The 19,604-nt window shown below is 38.4% G+C and overlaps 1 protein-coding gene and 1 long non-coding RNA gene across 10 annotated transcripts in view; one reads left to right on the forward strand and one right to left on the reverse strand.

Moving 5' to 3' along the window:
* Positions 1–19,604, reverse strand: part of LMBR1 (limb development membrane protein 1) — a 156,891-nt gene that overhangs the window by 40,665 nt on the left and 96,622 nt on the right. For all 9 annotated transcript variants that reach the window (XM_023640108.2, XM_023640107.2, XM_070266117.1 and 6 more), the window contains 4 exons: positions 18,530–18,656; positions 17,995–18,063; positions 17,122–17,186; positions 13,072–13,144 (listed from right to left, as the gene is read on the reverse strand). In XM_023640108.2, the coding sequence (XP_023495876.1) occupies positions 13,072–13,144; positions 17,122–17,186; positions 17,995–18,063; positions 18,530–18,656 (334 nt within the window). The remainder of the gene's footprint in view (positions 1–13,071; positions 13,145–17,121; positions 17,187–17,994; positions 18,064–18,529; positions 18,657–19,604) is intronic.
* LOC138923931 (uncharacterized) lies at positions 1,133–19,275 on the forward strand. The gene is made up of 2 exons (XR_011438303.1): positions 1,133–1,853; positions 18,977–19,275. It is a non-coding gene; the product is annotated as an uncharacterized lncRNA (long non-coding RNA).

Below are 19,604 nucleotides of genomic sequence, written 5' to 3' on the forward strand. Positions count from 1 at the left end.
AGTGGTTACTTTCTCATCCTCAACACTCAGATGAGACATATTTTCTTCTACTTAACACAGTCATGACCCCACAGGGATGCCTTACTGGGTAACTTACCCCACACGTGGGTGAAGTTTTCACACACTTATCTATCCATTCTCTCACTGCTTTCCAGCCACCCCTCCTAAAGCCTAGATTTTGCTGAGATTCTTTTAAAAATATTTAGTTGGGGATTATTACTAAATATTTCTGTCAGTATGAGAGCTGCCATATCCTTAATGACTAGAACAGTACCTAGCACAAATTGAATACTCAGTATACAGATATAAGGTGAATGAATGATACATGACATATTTGGATATACATGAGTTTTTCATTGCAATCATCCCCCACTTTTAGACTAAAGATATTATTCAATAACGCTTATTCAAATAGCAGGTTACAAACAGAAAGTTTGATGTTGCCCTCTCTCTCCTTTGTAAGTAATCTTTCTATGCGAAAGCTTGTACGGTTTTTATTATTATTATCATTATTCTTCAAATTCAAGAATCTTATAGGATAAATCTGGATCTTTTTAATTTCCTGTTTAATAATCTTGCCTAGGACTCTGTGACCTTTTAATCCTCACTCAAGTCTATCTTCAGCTCATTGACATTCTCTTCTATTATTTATTTACTTACTTTTTTCCTACTTCTTTTTCTCCTTTTAGATGCCTATTATTTAGATTAGGTCTCTCAGCACTGTAGTCCACATCTATTATTTCACTAGTGATTTCCTTCTCTTCGTACTTTTTGTCTGTGACATGAAACAGTTCTCAAACTTGATTCTACCAGATGATTAATTCAATTTTCAGAAGGACTGTATTACTTTCCTATTGCTGCTATAACAAATTACCATAAACTTCATGGCTTAAAGCAATACAAACTTGTTATATTACAGTCGTGGAGGTCAGAAGTCTAAAATCAAGGTGCCAACAGGACTGTGTTCTTTCTGGAGACTCAGGAGAATCCATTTCCTTGTCTTATCCAGCTTCTAGAGGCTGGCTGCATTCCTTGGCTCACGGTCCCCTCCTCAGGTCACTCCACCCTCTGCTTCCATTGCCACATCTCCTTCTCTGACCCTCCTGCCTCAACTTGCACATGTAACAATGCTGTGATGACAGGGGGCCCACCAGCTCATCCAGGCTAATCTCAAGACCCTTCACTTAATCACATGCAAAGTCCTTTTGGCCATGTAAGGGGACAGAATTACCACCTCTGGGGACCAGGACTTGGATACCTTTGTGGGACCACTATTCTGTCCACCACAAGGACTATCTCATCTTTTGTCTACAGAATTTTTCATTTTTTTCCCACATTCTAGGCAGTCTTTTCTCTGCTCTAACTGTATCTCCTTGAGCGCCTATACTACTTTCAGGGGCTAAGTACAAATTCTGATTTGTCTCTCCCATTAATAGTTAACTTCAGTGAGAATCACTTGTTCTAAATATTCATCTTAGCCTTCATCACTCAGCCTTAAGTGAGCGGTCATTTTTCCTTACCTGCTGCTATTGTTCCCTTCATACCTAATCAGATCAGACAGTCTCTCAAACAGTGACAAACCACGGGGAGGGCCCCCGTCCCCACCTCCCTCTTCCCCTCCCCCCGAGCTGAAGGGACTGAGTCAGAAACACCGACTCGACTGGCAACTGGCGAGGAAGAAGGCTCAGTGCTCTGGAGTCACTCCTCTCGCATAGGGAGAGAGACTGAATGAGGGACTCAGGTCAGCAATGCGAGGTGGCAGGCTGCAAACGCAGTAAAGGAATTCAGAGGCCTCTTCTAAGCCCTCTTGGGGAATCACAAAAGTCCCGTCTCAGCCCAGGTTTCCAGGAAAGGTAAGTACGGCCCCCTCTGCATCTCCCTTCTCCCTTCTGTCCATCGCTGAAGAAAGAAATCCAATAGCCCTTCTTGCGGAGGAGCTGAGGTCTTGAGTGCACTGAACTGTTATACTGTATTTCTAGAGCTCATGAATTTAATCGTTTTACTTGTCAATATATAATTTATGAGAGAATGGGGGTAAGGACAGTACAGAGATACTCAGATACTGTGACCCAAAACTACTAAACTTTGACTGCAAATTTAGTTTAGAGTTTCTGGGAGCCAAAGCAAAAAGGGAAAAAAGTTACAGAATTAATGGATATAAGAAGGAGATTTACAGTAAGATGGCATAGCATTATATGATTTTCAAGTGTCTTAGAATATAATAGTCTTAGAGATAAGTACATTTTACTTTTTAACCCATTTCTTTATAAATTATATAGCATGTATCTATAGTTAATGTTCATTTAAACTCTATATCTGATTAATTACAAATACAATTCCAGATTACATTTCATTCCCTATACTCGCAAAGAAGTACTATTCCAGTAACCAGTTGAGAGCTAGAAAAAATAATCTGATGAGTATTCAGAATTTTCAAAGGGAATGGGTACCAAAATAGACAGTATTCCTGCGCCAATTTAAAATTAAGTGAAAAGACATAAATGCCTACTTTGTGGGTATGATGTCTACAAAGCTCAATACAAATGTCTAGACCAACCGATGTATTATTTTTCAAAGGAAAATAACTAAAGTGATATTTCTGAAATGCTGTGTTTTTATTTCGGAGTGACACAATGCTAGGCACAAAATAGGCAGTTAATAAATTCTGGCTGATATGCATACAAAAATCAAGAATACATTCTTATTGTCCTCAAAAAAATGTTTTCATTAAATGACTAGATTCATCTGGAATAATACAATTTTCAAAGACATTACCATCCTTTACTGTATATATCATTACCTAAGTGAGAAAAGTAAGCTTTTTGGGGCAGAATATTCCATTATAAATGACCAGAAGGAAATGAAGGCTATCGTAAGGGATCATGACACACTGCAAACAAATACTGGACTATTACACAAATTTAAGTTGCACCAACAAAATCATCAAAATATCCTGAAGAACTATTTTAGAATTACTTTATTTCAAAATGAATCTAAAATGTTCAATGTCAGCACTGTCTAGTCAACAAGCCAAACTGGTAGAGACAAAACCTGTTTGGACTAGTCATGAAAAATAAAAAGGGATTCTCCAAGAAAACCACAAAGCAGCTCATTTAAGGTCAATTTAACGGTATTATTCTGTTTTTCTTCCAGCCTCGACATAAGATTTCACTACCTCAAAGGAAATTGTAAGAGTATCTATATGCATTCCCCCTAGGTGATTGGCAGTTCAACACCAATTAGTTCAAAATTACACTGTTACTAGCATGCAATAAAAACAACACCTTTCATCTTTCTTACATAGGTAAGAATACCTTCAGAGCCAATAACTTTGATCAAATAAGTATTTTTGATCCTGCCCCACCCGTCTCTTTGGATTCAGGAAAACTAATAGCTGAAGGCAACTTTTCCCAGCTTTATTCTTAAGCTGAAAAACTAGTGTGGTATTGAAAATATTTTGCTTCCAAGATAACAGAATTTCCCAAAGTCCAGCATTTCTTCAATAACTAAGCTGTCCTTATACCTTTTCTTAATACATAAGACAGCCTTAACTGACATTCATATGTTAAAAGGCAGATATTTTTAATTTAAAATACATAATGTTATGTTTTTTAAAAAACACATAAATCTCCAAGTTGGTATATAAACAATTCAAATAATGTGAAGCAATAAAACAACCTCCCTAAACAATTCAGTACCCTAAACACTCAACGTCCTAAACTCAGTCTCATAATGAATACTATTTGTAAGTAGACACCTCTAGTATAAACAGATTATTTTTTCATTTACCTTTTTACTTTAGCATATAACCCAAAAAAAGTTGATTGGAAAATCTCTCATCTAAGGTAAGTTTAAAATTTTGATTATATTTAGTACTTTAAATTGACCAAAGTGATCTCTATCACCAGAATGTGAAGTCACTTAAGTACTTTCAATTATTTCTAATCACTAAGGCAAACAATTTTGTTGTTAAAGCCCAAGAATCCTAATGATTCATAGAGTGAACAGTCTCCTGCCCTAAGCAAACACTGCACACCACAGAGCCATGCTGATTAGGCAGACCCCAGAAAGCTTGGAAAACTGAAGTCTGGCCATTCACATCTCTAAAGCATCTATTTCAGCACAAACACTATTACTATCTACAGAGGAGACAGACAATCCACACAACTCAAAAACTCTATTTCTACTTCTATTCCATTTGCAATGCTAATATTTATTAAAATAATAGTTTCTATTTACTTCTGACATATCCACAAAAATATGGCTAAGTATGGAACAAGTAATATGAGACTTTCAATATCCAACACAATTTTGAAAATGCAACTATACTTTCATTATAAATGACCACAAGCAAGATAAAAAATATTAAGCAATCAGCTTTAGGAACATTATATAAAGTTATGTACAATTAAAGTAATGGTTTAGCTTTTTTTCTACTTTAGATATAAGTGATTGGTAGATCTTAAACTAGGTAAGATGTTAAGATTATTTTTAAACTTCATATTTATATGCGCTACTATCAGGAATACCATCATCCAAATAGGTTGTGATTGAAGAAGTAGGTTGTGTATATTAAATTCATCTTCTGCTAACAAATTTGGATCATTTATAATATAGAGGAGCATCTCTCTCTAAATTTCAGATAATATATGATAACCTGACTCTTAAAATTACTCTGTAGTTTTTTATTCTAAAGTATTCCTCATCTACTGATATTATGCAACAGCTTACATCTCTTCAGTCACCTCATTTCATCCTGCAACAAATAGTTAGTGTGGGCCATATTTTATTGTCATGAAAGTGATTATACGGCCTAAGAAGCTGAATAAATTGTAACAAAGTGTCTCTCACTGTTTCAGACCCTTGGACCCAAAAGTTGATATCTTATTAGAAAGAAACCATTAGTATTACCAGTAAAATTCATATTCTTTTCCATTATCTCATGAAGTCAAGATATCACTGAATACTTTCTTCTATCATAGTCTTGCCAAAAAAGGGGTCAGTCAGTGTCAACAATTTTTGCTAGGTATGTTCTTGATGAAAGCTGACATTTGATCACCTTCAGTCTATCTAACTAAGCCCAAACATTTCTCAAAGTGGCCCAGAGTCTGACAAATTTGAGATATACTCACTTCAGTGATATAACCAACAGTAAATAGTATTCTTAGAATAACCATTGCTAGACTATAGCAGAGTACCTAGAGAAAGTCAAGATGAAAGTAATGTGGAGGACATAAGATAAAATCTGATGTAAGCTTCCTTATATCATGAAGAGTGTTACATGAAAGACATCAGATTAAGTGATGACCAACGTAGCAAATCGTCTTGCCAATGATGATGGGCAATGCCTCTGATAGGATGCTACTATTCTAAAGCAAGCATCAATACCACCCGAGACTTTGACATCATCATAAAATTGCCTGGCAAACTCAACTTAGTTATAAATAGCAAGATTCAAGGACTAATGGTGACAAAATGTTTCTAACAGGTCACTAGGTTCCATGAAAAGGTAGGGTGTATTGTTTTCTTCAATCTTTTATTTTTCAGAATACAAAGGTATTGAAATCTGACATTCAGCAAAAATGAAACAAGTACATCTCCTGTGCTCTTAAGAATAAAGAATTAATACAAGCTTCAATAGAAAATGCTTTAAAAAAAGATTAGAATCACGCAGGAAAGTAATTGCTACTAAAAGTGATATACTTTTTATCATGAAGATGAAAACAGTACCTAACAAAATTGAATTGAATCATTAAGTTCAAAGGCTACAATATTTTTAAATAACTTACAGTAAAAGAACTGTGAAAGTTTTGAACTTAAACAACAAAAAGTAATTCCTATTCATTATGGTACTTCTAAAGTTTCCCAGTACACCCGTAGGCTATACACACACGAAAGCTAATTATTTCAATTAATGCTGGTGCATTACTTAGACATTTAAACATGCTAATGATACATGTATCCTCTTAATCCTGGGAAGGAATTACAAAAGATTTTCTACCACAATAAATGCAATGGGACTTTCTGTTGGGCTATTCTTCAGGGGTCGTGGCGTAGAAATGGATCTTGACTGCCCTTATTTCGCGGCTGAACAGGGAAAAACTGCCTTACTTCTGCTTCTTCACTAACACCCCAGGGTGCACGGTCCTCCAGCTCCCCAACCTTGGCTTGTCTTCAGAGGTCTCTGGTACAAGCCTTCCTAAATGCTCTCTCCATTTGATTCTGTCTTTTATCCTATCACCAAATTTTACTTCCTCTTCCTTCTTTAACTCTACAGTAAAATGACAACTCTCCATCATGCATGTTTTTCACCTATTCATTTATGCACGCAACAAACATTTACTACCAACACACTATATCTCTGGTGATATCACAGGATCAGGGGTCCAGAAAGGAAGAAAAAGAACAAAACTCCCTGTCTGTGTGGAGCAACCACTCCAGCTCGGAAAGGCAGGCAATACGTAAAAAGTAACATGTCAGAGTGGAAAGTGGTACAGGAAAACATAAAGCAGAAAAGGAGAACAGAAGTGCCAGGGTGGAGGCAGGGCTTGGCAATGTTAAATCACATCCACAAGGCTCCCAGTGTAGGAAGCCCACCCAGAAGTGGACCTTAAGTAAAGACCTGAAAGACAGCAGGCAGAGGGAACCAGTGCTTACAGATGCCCTGAGGCAGGAAGGCCAGTGTGAGGGGAAGGACAGTAAGGAGACTGCAGGAGAGGAAGTTAGAGGGGTGCATGGGGGGGATGCGGAACCAGTGGAAGGACTTCAGCTTTTGTTGGGATTGAAACAGGACACCACTGGAGGACTCTGAGCAAACAAGCGAGAACGTCTGACTTACACTTTCAAGCACTCTCTCTGACTCACTAGGCCAAAGATAGATGCATGAAGGCCAATTAGGAAACTACTGCAAAATTCTAACCACGAGGTGACTGTCACTCGAACACGGTGGAGACAGGCCAAGTGGTGAGGCGTGGTCAGACTCTGGAGATACTTTGAAGCTAGAGCCGAGAGCTTTGCTGAAGGACTCCATAGGGGAATTAAGACAAAGAGACTTCAAGGAATTGGCCTGAGCACCTGGAAGAATGGATCTGCCACCTACAGAAATGGGTTGACCCTAAAAGACACAGAATTGAGGACTAAGTCTTTAGTGATTTTGGACAAGATATGTTCAAGTGGAAATGTCTACTAGACAACTGGATCTACACAGCTGGAGGCTAGAGGAGAGGTCAGCAGTATATACTTGGTATTTAAAGCCATGAGACCAGATGAGATAACCAAAGGAGGGCAGGTGAACAGAAAAGAGAAGAGTTTAAGGACTGAGACATGGGGCATTCCAGGGTGAAGAGGTTATGGATACAGAAAAACCAGCAAAGTAGACTGAGAAGCAGCTCATTAAGTAAAAAGACAAGGAAAGTGTAGTGAACTAAAAACCAAGTGGAACAGAAAACAGTTCAAGGAAGAAGGAGGGTAAGATGAGGACTATGAAGTCACTGGCCAACTTGACAATAGCATTTCAGTAGAGTAATGGAGGCAAGAATGAGTTCAAAATCAAATGTGAAGCACAGAAATGAAACTGTTCAGTATACAACCCTTGTGAGTTCTGCTATGAAGACAAGCAAAGCAATGAGGTAGTGAGCTAGAGGGCATAGGAAATCAAGACAGACTGATTTATTTTTCTTCTTCCCTTCTTTTCTTCCGTCCTTCCTTTCTTTTCTTTTCTTTTTTTTTTTTTTTTTTGAGGAAGATTAGCCCTGAGCTAACTGCTGCCAATCCTCCTCTTTTCCCTAAGGAAGACGGGCCCTGAGCTAACATCCATGCCCATCTTCCTCTACTTTATATGTGGGATGCCTACCACAGCATGGCGTGCCAAGTGGTGCCATGTCCGCACCCGGGATGTGAACCGACAAACCCTGGGCCGCCGAAGCAGAACGTGCACACTTAACCGCTGCGCCACCAGGCTGGCCCTCTTCCTTTCATTCTATTGAAAAGAAACTACAGCATATCTCTATGCTGATGGAAGTGATCCAGTTGGGGAAAAACTGATTATGTAACACAGACAGCATAACGGCTAGAGTTTTGTCTCTGAATCTGTGAGAAGGGATAGCACCCGGTGCATTAGGCGAGGGCTGACCTTAGCCAGAAGCATAGACAATTCAGCTAGAGCATTAGGAGAAAAGGCAGTGTGCAGGGGGAATTTTAGGTAGGTGAACCATTATAAAGGAAAAAGCTGTGAAATTTTTTGTCATGATTGCTTCTATTTTCTCAAGAAAACAGGAAGCAAGCTTATCAGCTAAGGGTGACAGAGAAGATATAAAGCAGTCATCTAGGAGGATGTAAAGCAAATTTAAGATCTCGGTCACACATTTAAAGAAAGGCCAGGCAGTTATGGTCAGTCAGCTGAACAGATGTGAGTGCAGAGTGAAGAGCTGGCCATACGCAAGGCTGGAGTTTGGCATAAGTACAGTAAAGGGAGAGAGGGAAAGGGAATTCTAAGTGCACATGAAGGACTGGTTATAACGACGACCGAGGATTTATACTGTGTGAGAAAGTGAAGGGGTGAAGAAAACAAGCGGGGAGAGGTGACAAAAAGTTATGAGGATAAGTAAATAGGACGTGAAGTCTCAATACTAAAGAATTGTACAAAATGGAGCACTAGAGGAAGTGAGCTGGAAAATAAGAGCTGGAGAGCGGGGTGATTGATCTTGAGATTATGCAAGAACTTGAGCTACTGCTCAGGACCAGGCCTGGGTTAGAATCCCTCTGAGGGAGCGCTGAGGGAGATGATCGGAAGACCGAGGTCAGGGAACTTCCCAGGGGGCTAGAAGGGTCATCCACATGGACACTGAAATCACCAAGAATTATGACAGGTGTCATAGCAGAGAGAATGATCATGAACAGGGAGCTAAAATCCTCAAGGATGGAGCAGGAATAACCTGGGAGGGTGAAGAGTGACTGCAAAAGGAAAAAGGAAGAAGTAATCAGTTCACAGTCTAATGACACGAGATTCAAAGTGTTGAAAGCAGCAATAGAGAACACGAGGACACTACCCAAACTCCAGGAGTGGTAAAATGAGAGATGTGGGAAAGAACAGAGCTGCCACCTGAGAGAGTTCCAGGAGAAGCAATGTGTGCTACGGGAACCACGTTTCTTCGAGCCAGAGTCAAGGTTGAGGATCTAAGGGTTTGGTAGCTAGGTTAACTCTCAGTTCCAAATGGTACAAGCAGAAAGTTTCAGGAGTTAGGGACAGTGAGAAATTAGGTCAGAAATGGGAAGCACAGAGACCTGAGGGACAGCAACTCTGAGATGCCAAGGACCTAGATATGCTGGGCTCCCTGTGCTGACTATCAGAAAAGGGGGAAAGGGCAAAATGCATGGATCACTGCTGACCGCCTTGAGGCAGACCGCAGGGTGAGGCTGCATGCTGGGGGACCAGGAGGAGCGGGAGTCTTGCCAGGATCGTGGTGATTTCTGGAGACATCTCTTTTCTCCTGCCCTGATGATGTGGACATCAGGGAGGAGCCATCTTAACCAGATGGTACAGAACTCTGGGGCTCCCTCCTGCTCCAGGAACACAAAGAACGCCTCTCCCTCAAGTTCTTTTTTGAAGTGTTTCAGCACTGGATAAAATCTTTATAGATTCTTACCCTTTTCTGTCTCTTCTTCAGTCAATTAGTCTATGATCTGGAGACTCAGAGTCTAAATTCATCTACAAAAACGTCTAGTGCTTAGACAAAGATATGTAGGAAACAACAGGGAGGAGAAACAGTGGAGGAGACTGTAACAGGGCGGCTTCTTTAGGACACGGATTCACATTCGTGCTGCACAGGTTAGCTTTATTTTATTAACATATCTTATGAAGCAATCACAATATCAACAAGAAGCAAACCTCTAGCACCATCAAGTGTCAAACAGGAACAACGGAGAAGTCCCAGGCAGGCACTCCATCATAAAGCTACACACTGACATTTTAAAACTGGGACTGAAAATGCAACTCCAGTAATATAGTAACCACCACAAGTCACATTATCTTTCAGAAAAAAAATAGTGTTATTCCTACAGTAAAGCACTTCTTTTTTTTATTTTTTTTTTTTTAAGATTTTATTTTTTCCTTTTTCTCCCCAAAGCCCTCCGGTACATAGTTGTGTATTCTTCGTTGTGGGTCCTTCTAGTTGTGGCATGTGGGACGCTGCCTCAGCGTGGTTTGATGAGCAGTGCCATGTCCGCGCCCAGGATTCGAACTAACGAAACACTGGGCCGCCTGCAGTGGAGCGCGCGAACTTAACCACTCGGCCACGGGGCCAGCCCCAACAGTAAAGCACTTCTCAACAGTAACTATCATGTTTTTTCAGATAGCTGTAAAGCTGGGCTCAGAGCAAACCATGTAGAAATCCCAAAGACTCCTGTGCGGCGTGTCACATCTCCACACAGACCAAGACAGTACACTCAATGTGCCATTAGCAAAATATCACCACAAATTCTGGGGTATTTTTTTAAAAATCTTTTATTCTCATCATTCTGCAAATCTTTTCAACAGCCCAAAGTAAAAAAAAGTAAAAACTTCACTTTTTAAAAATAATTTAAAATAGGGGCCAGCCCAGTGGCACAGTGGTTAAGTTCATGTGCTTAGCTTTGGCAACCAGTGTTTGTGGGTTCAGATCCTGGGTGTGGACCTACACACCACACATCAAGCCAGGCTGTGGCGGCATTCCACATACAAAATAGAGGAAGACAGGCACAGATGTTAGCTCAGCGACAATCTTCCTCAAGCAAAAATAATAATTATAATAATAATTTAAAAAATATAAAGTAACCGTTATAACAAAATACATTTGACACAATATTAGATTAAATAAGATCCATGGAGATGATTTCTACTACTAACCTCCTAGGATCTACACTTTCTCAAAAATAGCAAATCATAAAATACTATTTTGTTCCATCTTAGTTTGTTCCTCTGCACATGAACACTCTGCAGAAGCTCACAATTTTTGCTCTATATTACTCAAAATGTCCATTTTGCCATAGAATGATTTATGTTACAAGCCTATTACTTTTCACTAGAAATAGTCCACAGTGTTAACCAGCAGCAAACAGCAAAACTAGAGCAATCATCTCAGCATATCATTAAACAGCCTCATGGAAAGATTTTAACAACAACCTACCGACAGAGCAGTCAGAAGTGGTGCACGGCCTACCAAATTCGTAGAAAATAAAATTACACTTACCATTAGCTATCATATCATCCTTAATCCTTAATCTCCAAACTATAACACTTCTGTGCTAGTTGGGGTGTTTTGTTTATTTTGGCTTGGCTTCAGTTTATAATACTTTAGCCTTCTGGCAAGTATTTCCTTTTCAATTTCTTTAGAGATGAACCAATTTTGATCTGAGGAGCCAAAAGATCTAGAGAGATTCTAGAGGGACTTTTTTTTCCTAGTGTGGAAGAGCAAAGTGAGAAAAGGCTCTATTTTTTATTTTGTTTTGATTAGACTTAATCCAAATTCTTTAATTCAGGAGCACTATATTTCATCCTTCCTGGATCCTAGCCTCCTGATCTGTAAGCTAGAAACAGCATACACCTCAGGTGGACACAGAATCCTAAACCGCAGGTGGCAGCTTGACGTCTGTTCTTTATAATCCAGGGATGTTTATTACACAACAGCACGATTATCTAAATGAGACAAATTTATTATAATATTGACTACTTCAATGAACTGTTATAAAGCTGAGAGTACTGATTAAAGACAATTCCGGAATTAACAGGCCTAAATGTTAAAATAGTTTTAATGAAGTTAGGGGAATAAAAAGTACATGTAGTTCTAGTCTAAAAATTATCAATATACCAAAGTATACAACATTACTGACGAGAATTCTCTAGAATAGATACAATCTGAAATTCCTGGATGTAAGAACAAAGCTCTCAATGTTATCAACACTTTTAGGTTGATGATTTAAATTTGCTATTTGTAATTTAAGAAAGTAGGTATATTTCTTCCTATTTCTCAGTATTTTATACTTCAAGTAACCTATTTTATACCTACTCTTGAATCATGATTCTGAAATACAGTGAACTATTAATAATCTGATCTTGGTGGTGAGTTTTCAACATTAAAAAAATATATACTTGGGCTGGCCCCGTGGCCGAGTGGTTAAGTTCGCGCGCTCCGCTGCAGGCGGCCCAGTGTTTCGTCGGTTCGAATCCTGGGTGCAGACATGGCACTGCTCATCAAACCATGCTGAGGCAGCGTCCCACATGCCACAACTAGAAGGACCCACAACAAAGAATATACAACTATGTACCAGGGGGCTTTGGAAAGAAAAAGGAAAAATAAAATCTTTAAAAAAAAATAAAAAATAAAAAAATAAAAAAATACATACTTTGCAAGAGAAAAGAGTGTAGGGTGAAATCACTTAAGTAAAATCAAAAGAAAATTTACTCAAACTATGTCATTTCTCTATTAAACTATGTCATTACTCTTGTCTTCATTGGTTCTTCATTTGAAGCCACAAATGATTAGTAATCAAAAATTAAATTTTAAAATCTCTGACATGCTTACTCGGTTACCAGCTGATAATGAACACCATTCCCAAATAACAACAGAGTTCCTAAGTACAACGTATTTACAGAGTCAAACTGGGCACCTTAGTATCCAAGAAACACACTATGTTTTTTCCGTTTAATTAAAGATTTCCAGAGGCGAGAACTGCAGGAGGGATATCACAGTTGCTAAGACAGCACGCGAATCTGCAAAACCTCAGCGCTGTAAGTCCCAGTGCTTAAACACAGCAGGACTTGTGAGCGGGGGGACACTTCAGTGGCCAGTGTCTCAGAACTGAATTGACCTTGCTAGATTACAGCTAATTCCAGTCGGTAAAACACGGCAACTTTCCCAAAATGCCGCTAGTCTTCAGCAAACCATTCCTCACCTAGGAAGTTCACACGGCTCTGAAGTCTTGACCTCATGCAACAGCACAAGGTACTCAGAGGCTTGTATTTTTCCTCCTCAATTGTCTGTCTTTTTTGAATTGAATATTTTTTATTCTGGCCTAAACATGTTAATGTATACACACCATTTAGTCGTCTCTGAAGCGCTTCTTCCTCCAAGGTAATAATATAAATTTGTTCATCCAGGTCTTCAAGAATCTAAAAGATCAAATAATTGAATAACACAAGATTACAAAACTAGTGCTTATGAGAATAATTAGGCTCTTTGGCCTATAATTTAGATAATCATTCAAATTACTAGGAATCTAAAATAAAAATGCTCAACCTATTCTATTTAGTAATTAAGTAAAAAAAATTTTTTTTATTTTCTTGAGATTATGATAGTTTACAACCTTGTGAAATTTCAGTTGTACATTATTGTCTGTCAGTCGTGTTGTAGGAGCACCCCTTCACCCTTTGTGCCCGCCTCCCACCCCCCCCTTTCCCAGGTAAACACTAATCTGTTCTCTTTGTCTACATGTTTAACTTCCACATGTGAGTGGCGTCATACAGAGATTGTCTTTCTCTATCTGGCTCATTTCACTTAACATAATACCCTCAAGGTCCATGCACATTGTTGTGAATGGGACGATTTTATTCTTTTTTTACGGCTGAGTAGCATTCCATTGTATATATATACCACATCTTCTTTATCCAATCATGTGTTGATGGGCACTTAGGTTGCTTCCACATCTTGGCTACTGCAAATAATGCTGCAATGAACAGAGGGGTGCATGGGACTTTTGGAATTGCTGATTTCAAGTTCTTTGGATAGATACCCAGTAGTGGGATGGCTGGGTCATATGGTATTTCTATTTTTAATTTTTAAGTAAAAATATTTTAATACATAACTAAATCCATCAAAAGCTGATTATCACAAAACTGACATTTAAATTGGATATTTTTTAAATTTAAAGAATTAAAGAACTCTGCAGCTCTCTCAATGCCAAACAAATATATGAATTCTAAACACCCAAAAAGCTAAATACCGTAATATCTCTTTATGCCCAAGCCAGTATTTTAGCACTGGAAGGAATACATCACCCAGCCCAACATTGGTTTCTCATCTATATTTACCTACAAAATGTTTAAAACAAGAAATCCATAAACTACATCACTACCGTGCAATACTTTCCATTTACATCATCTTTGTATACTAAAAATTTTCCACAAATACTGAACGCTGGTATTATCAAAATCATCCTATATGGGGCTGGCCCAGTGGCGCAGCAGTTAAGTGCGCATGTTGCGTTTTGGCAGCCTGGGGTTTGCCGATTCAGATCCCAGGTGCAGAAACGGCACTGCTCATCAAGCCATGCTGTGGCAGGCATCCCGCATATAAAACAGAGGAAGATGGGCACTGATGTTAGCTCAAGGCCAGTCTTCCTCAGCAAAAAGAGGAGGATTGGCAGCAGTTAGCTCAGGGCTGATCTTCTTCTTCAAAAAAATCATCCTATGGACAGAACCCTAGAGAAATTGTATGCTTACACATACACACTCACTACCACCCACATAACACTAACAACAACCAACCAAAAAACCACTAATCAATAACCAATTATAAGGGATATTATCTGCACTGTCTTCAAAACTGAAAAAACCTAAAATTTGTTTAATTCTAGTTTTATTAACATAGCTATCCTTCTTGAAATGATCCCAAGTATCTTCTTAGCTTTGGGAAAAATCTGAAAGAAGCCCAGAGCTGATATCAATGGTCTGTATCATTCAAACCAAACTACTTATTCCCAGCAAAACAATCATGATGAGTTGATGGGCAAAATAAAATGATGGGAACTCTATGTATGTATATCCTTTCAGCTCCCTGATGAGGTATTTTTAGAAAAAGGAGTCTCAAATCATGCAATCCCTACCAGGTATCAAATCTGCAGAATTTATACAAAATTTACTTAAAGTAATCCAATAATTCCCAGCATTTCAACAAATATTGATAAACTCCTATGGCCTAAGCACTGATAACAAAATAAAATAATAAAATAAGAACAAATAATAATAAGCAAATACATAATTACAAAAGACGAACATCCTGTGAGCAAGGGAGGGACAGGAAGAAAGGGGCAGGGGAGACCTACTTCAGCAAAGCCCCAGCGAGGGCCTCTCTGAGCAGACAACACCTGAGCCCCGAGTGGGAAGAACAGTCACGTTGAAAGCAGTGCACTGGAGGCAGTGAACTCAGGGCTGAGTAACCCACGACTGACTCCGGCATGAAGGCAGAAACCTCATCTTTGTGGGCCATGATATGAAGTTTCTTTTGCAATCACTTTCTACTGTTTGGATCCAATTGACAATGTTGACATTTCCTAAGGTCTAACACACACCAAAGGGTCTCCTCTTACTGTGCAGGCAGTTCAAGAAGGCCTCACTGCCAGAGGTCTGCCTGGGTGTGAGTGAGGGCCAATGGGCGGCTCACAGGTATTTGTGTTGAGTGCATCATCCCTGTGATGCTCTTATGAACCCTATGGAAAACACACTATTATCAGCCCCATCCCGGAATATGCCAAGAAACAAAGGATTGGCAAAGAAAAGCTATCTACCTTCAAAGCCTATGCTCGTAACTACTCTGGGCTGATGGAGACCTAAATATGGGTCTGACATATTGACATAGTCCTTGACCTCAAACAGCTTATATTCTAGTGTCCAGGAGAGATAAGATGAATTCAAAAAAATAATTATAGGATTAAAATAAATGTCATAACTGAAGCGAAAATAAAATGTTACGTTAGTTCAGATGAAAGATTCCCAGCTTCTAGCTGGGGAGGAAAAAAGTTTTCGCAAGTGTTCGTGTGGTTTTTTCGGTTTGTTTTGTTTTGTTTTTTGGTGAGGAAGATTGGCCCTGAGCTAACATCCATGGCCAATCTTACTCTTTTGTTTGAGGAAGACTGTCCCTGAGCTAAAATCCATGTCAATCTTCCTCTATTTTTTGCACATGGGATGTCACCACAGCATGGCAATGGACATTAGCTCAGGGCGAATTTTCCTCACCAAATAGTAAATAAATAATAAATAAAAAGAAAATATGAAGAGATTGTAACTTATAAAGAAAAACTTTCAAAATTAAGCAAGCATTTACTAAAAGAATATCTAGTATACTATTTCCTCAGTTTTTTCCCTTCATCAATCACCCTGATAAGGAAGAAAAACATATAACCATAATTATTTAATAAGGACTACTAGAGAAATACAAACAAAGGGGAACATGAAAAATGCAGAGGAAGGAGCTTAATTATTTTAGCTTAAAGAAGGAGATATGGTTCAAAGATAGGCAGTGAATGTAGCTGCTATGAGAGCTGGGCCTTCGGGAGGCTGTCAAGTGGCTGAGCAGTTAAGAAGCACTGGCGGGAGAAAGCTCCAGACACGCCTGGGTAAGAGAAAGCAAACAGCCTGTTCCAAGCACAGCAAGGCAGCTGGTGAGTCCAGAATTAAGAGTCAAGGTGGGGGGAGGCCGGAGACACGTGGGGACAGCACAGGGAGGAAGCTGGCGGTAAATTCAGTGTGGGAGGGTTGTGAAAGGCCCTGTCACATGAGAGTAGTTTAAATTTCAGTTGGTAGGCAACGAGGATCCATGAAAATCATTTAAGTGGCAAATTACCTAGAAGTAGCTAAAAATTATTTTCATATTATTAAATATTTGACAATATAGCTTGAAGCCAAGAAACTTCGGAACAAATCATTAGCATTACTACCAAATGAAAATCATTTTTAAACGAATATATAGTATAGTATTTCTGAGATTAAAGAGAAAAGTATAATTCAATTAATCAAGATATAACATACAAATTCTCAGAAACATAACTGCTTTGTAAATCAAAGAATATATGTGATAAATTTTGACACATAATAGAGCTACTATTTGATATAAGATAATGGACACCTAAAATACCTGTAAACATTTGTAAATTTTGTCTTAAAATTTGCTAGATGAATTTTTACCTGAGTGCCTACAGTTAGTATTTTAAAAGCAAAAACAAATTTGGGTTCCAAAGGTGAAAAAGATTAAACTAAAAACAACAATTTGGGGCATAAACCCACAAAAATATTCTTATGTTTCTGAATGCTGGTTCGAAACCTAACAGATGTTCTAATGTAAACACATTTATGATTTACAATGACATACTTACTGCTGGCTTCACCAACAACTGGCCCATTACTGTGAACATGCGGGAGAGGCCAACTGGGGTGCACACTGCAGAGCGAGAAGACACCGACAGACAGAAAGCTCACGTCAGAGTCAGACAGATAACTGCCAGTCCAAAAAACAGAGCAAACTCAAAGATCATTGTTTTAAGAAAATTCTTGTCTCAAACTCAGCCTCTCTCGTTTTGTCAGAGGGCTCTTCCTCGTCATCAATAAGGCAGCTAGAGAGGACGGCATGCAGAGGATGGGCCCTCCTGTGTTTAATGAAAGATATATGAAAACTAGAGAAGGCTTAGGATGTGCAAGACTCTAGCAGTTGAATATTAAGTATTTTCACCTAAATGAAATTAAATAAAACCACTAAAAAACTTTAAATTTCAAGTACTAATGGAATTGAGAACCAGACAAGAATATCTAACAGTGACAACTACAATCTTAAAACCTTTTAACTATATTTACCTGTTTATAACATCCCTGAGATATATTGTGATGTCTCAAGTAAAACTAAACAAATTTTCAAATAAAGACCACAAATTCACCATACAGAATTCCATCATTATTATTCAAAAGTAGAATCTAGCGTTGTGATGATGGGGGGTGGGGTGTGCGCGCACACGCACCTCTCTCTCCCTGCCCCCAACCCTGTGGAAGAGGCTATCCTTAGAGAGCAATACAGTGTACTATTATTTCAAGGTTTCTGTTTATCAAAATTTCTCTTGAACATAAAAAAAAAGTTAAGGGTCAACTTTAAAAAAATCTCCGAGCTTAAGGAATCTCATCAGGAAACTTTCCCATAATTTTCTAGAACACAGAACGACTCTACTCCACCATCAATATTAAGTCAGAAAAATACTTACAGAGAAGTAACAAACATCCCATCAATGATATGCAGGAATATAAATAGGGTAGGTAGAACTCCCAGAGGTCTATAAAAAAATGTAAATATATTTTGGTAAATACAAAATAGTGTACATTAAGACACAGGCTGACTATAAATGAATGTATAATAAACATGATATTGCCTATTTGAGTCTACTAAACCATGTAATTTCTAAATTGTACAATAAAAAGATGTAAAATAGAACAGGAAATAACTCTTCTGGCAAAACCTGTTCAGAGGGAGAAAAAAAGCCTCCATGGAATTTCAGAACAGAAACCAATTAATCAAAAAAAATAAAATAAAACAAAACTGAAAAGCTGCCTGCTAGTTCTGCATACAGGACACACACGAACACTCTTCATAAACATGTCTAAAGACTTCTTAATTCTATAAATTAACAACAAGGGTTAACTATACAAAGAATTATTAAAATCTCTTAAAAAGTGAATGTGTAGCTATATCCCACACTACAGCCACCATCAGAGGAACTGGCCTACACAAGTCATCCGTACCATACAAGGATTCCATGCTGGCAGCGTCATTGTCAATGAGCGCCGAGGCGACCCACACTATCCCAAGAATAAGTAATGCGAGGAGAATAAGCATCACCAGAGTTTCTAAAATTCGGGCTCGGATTCCCTGAAAAACATAATAGAGATATAATTTCAATATTTTATTTCATCTCATGAACAATTAGGTTTCTATCTATGTGAAAGCATAAAAATTCTTCAGAAAGCGAGGAAATTAATATTTATTAGCAGGACAAAAAACACTAAATGCTTATAGTTTGTAATGTTTAGACTGACTCTTCAAAATTAGGTAAAATACCATTAAGCTTTGAAGAAAGTACCAAAAAATTCATAAAAACACTTTGCAGAACCACTTTAAACAATTAATTACTTTCCTAACACTTTCCACCAAGAAAGAAGAGTAACGAATTTTTCTCTGTGATTCTAAAGCAGGGATGAAAGGCTGACGAAGGCACACGCCCGTCAACGGACAGCCAGCCTGGCGCAGCCGCATGCACCCATCCACCAGAGAGCATAGGAGTTCTCGCAGCCCCACAGCCTGCAGAGCCCTCTGCCGCGCAGCCGGAGAACTCCTCACGGTCGCCCCGCACCAGAAACTGAGCAGATGGATAGGGTTTCTATCAACTATCCATCATTCCTTTCTTCACATTACACGGAAGTGTCACTAATCCACGAGGCTGCAATATAATAAAGAATCATTATGCACAATTTTCTTATAAATATAAAAAGAATTCTGACCTCAGGGCTGAACTAGAGGCCAGACTTTTAAACTTGAAACCTATTGGACATGGCAAAAAAACAAAAATAACTTTATTATATTCTTAAAAAGCCACCAAATGACTGAATCTGTACCTGACCTTAAAGATTCATAATGATATTTTATCATTATGCACTCATCTACAACATCTAACACAACAAAGTATAAAAATATCCACGTTTCTCAACAAATCATGCAATCTTTCCTTCCACATTAAAAATAGTTTAAAGATACAAGTTATAAAAACACACACTTCTTTCCATTTTGCCCTAAATATCATTTTCTGGTTTCTGAATTAAA

The sequence above is a fragment of the Equus caballus genome, chromosome 4 (genome assembly GCF_041296265.1).
Source record: "Equus caballus isolate H_3958 breed thoroughbred chromosome 4, TB-T2T, whole genome shotgun sequence".
NCBI lineage: Eukaryota > Metazoa > Chordata > Mammalia > Perissodactyla > Equidae > Equus > Equus caballus.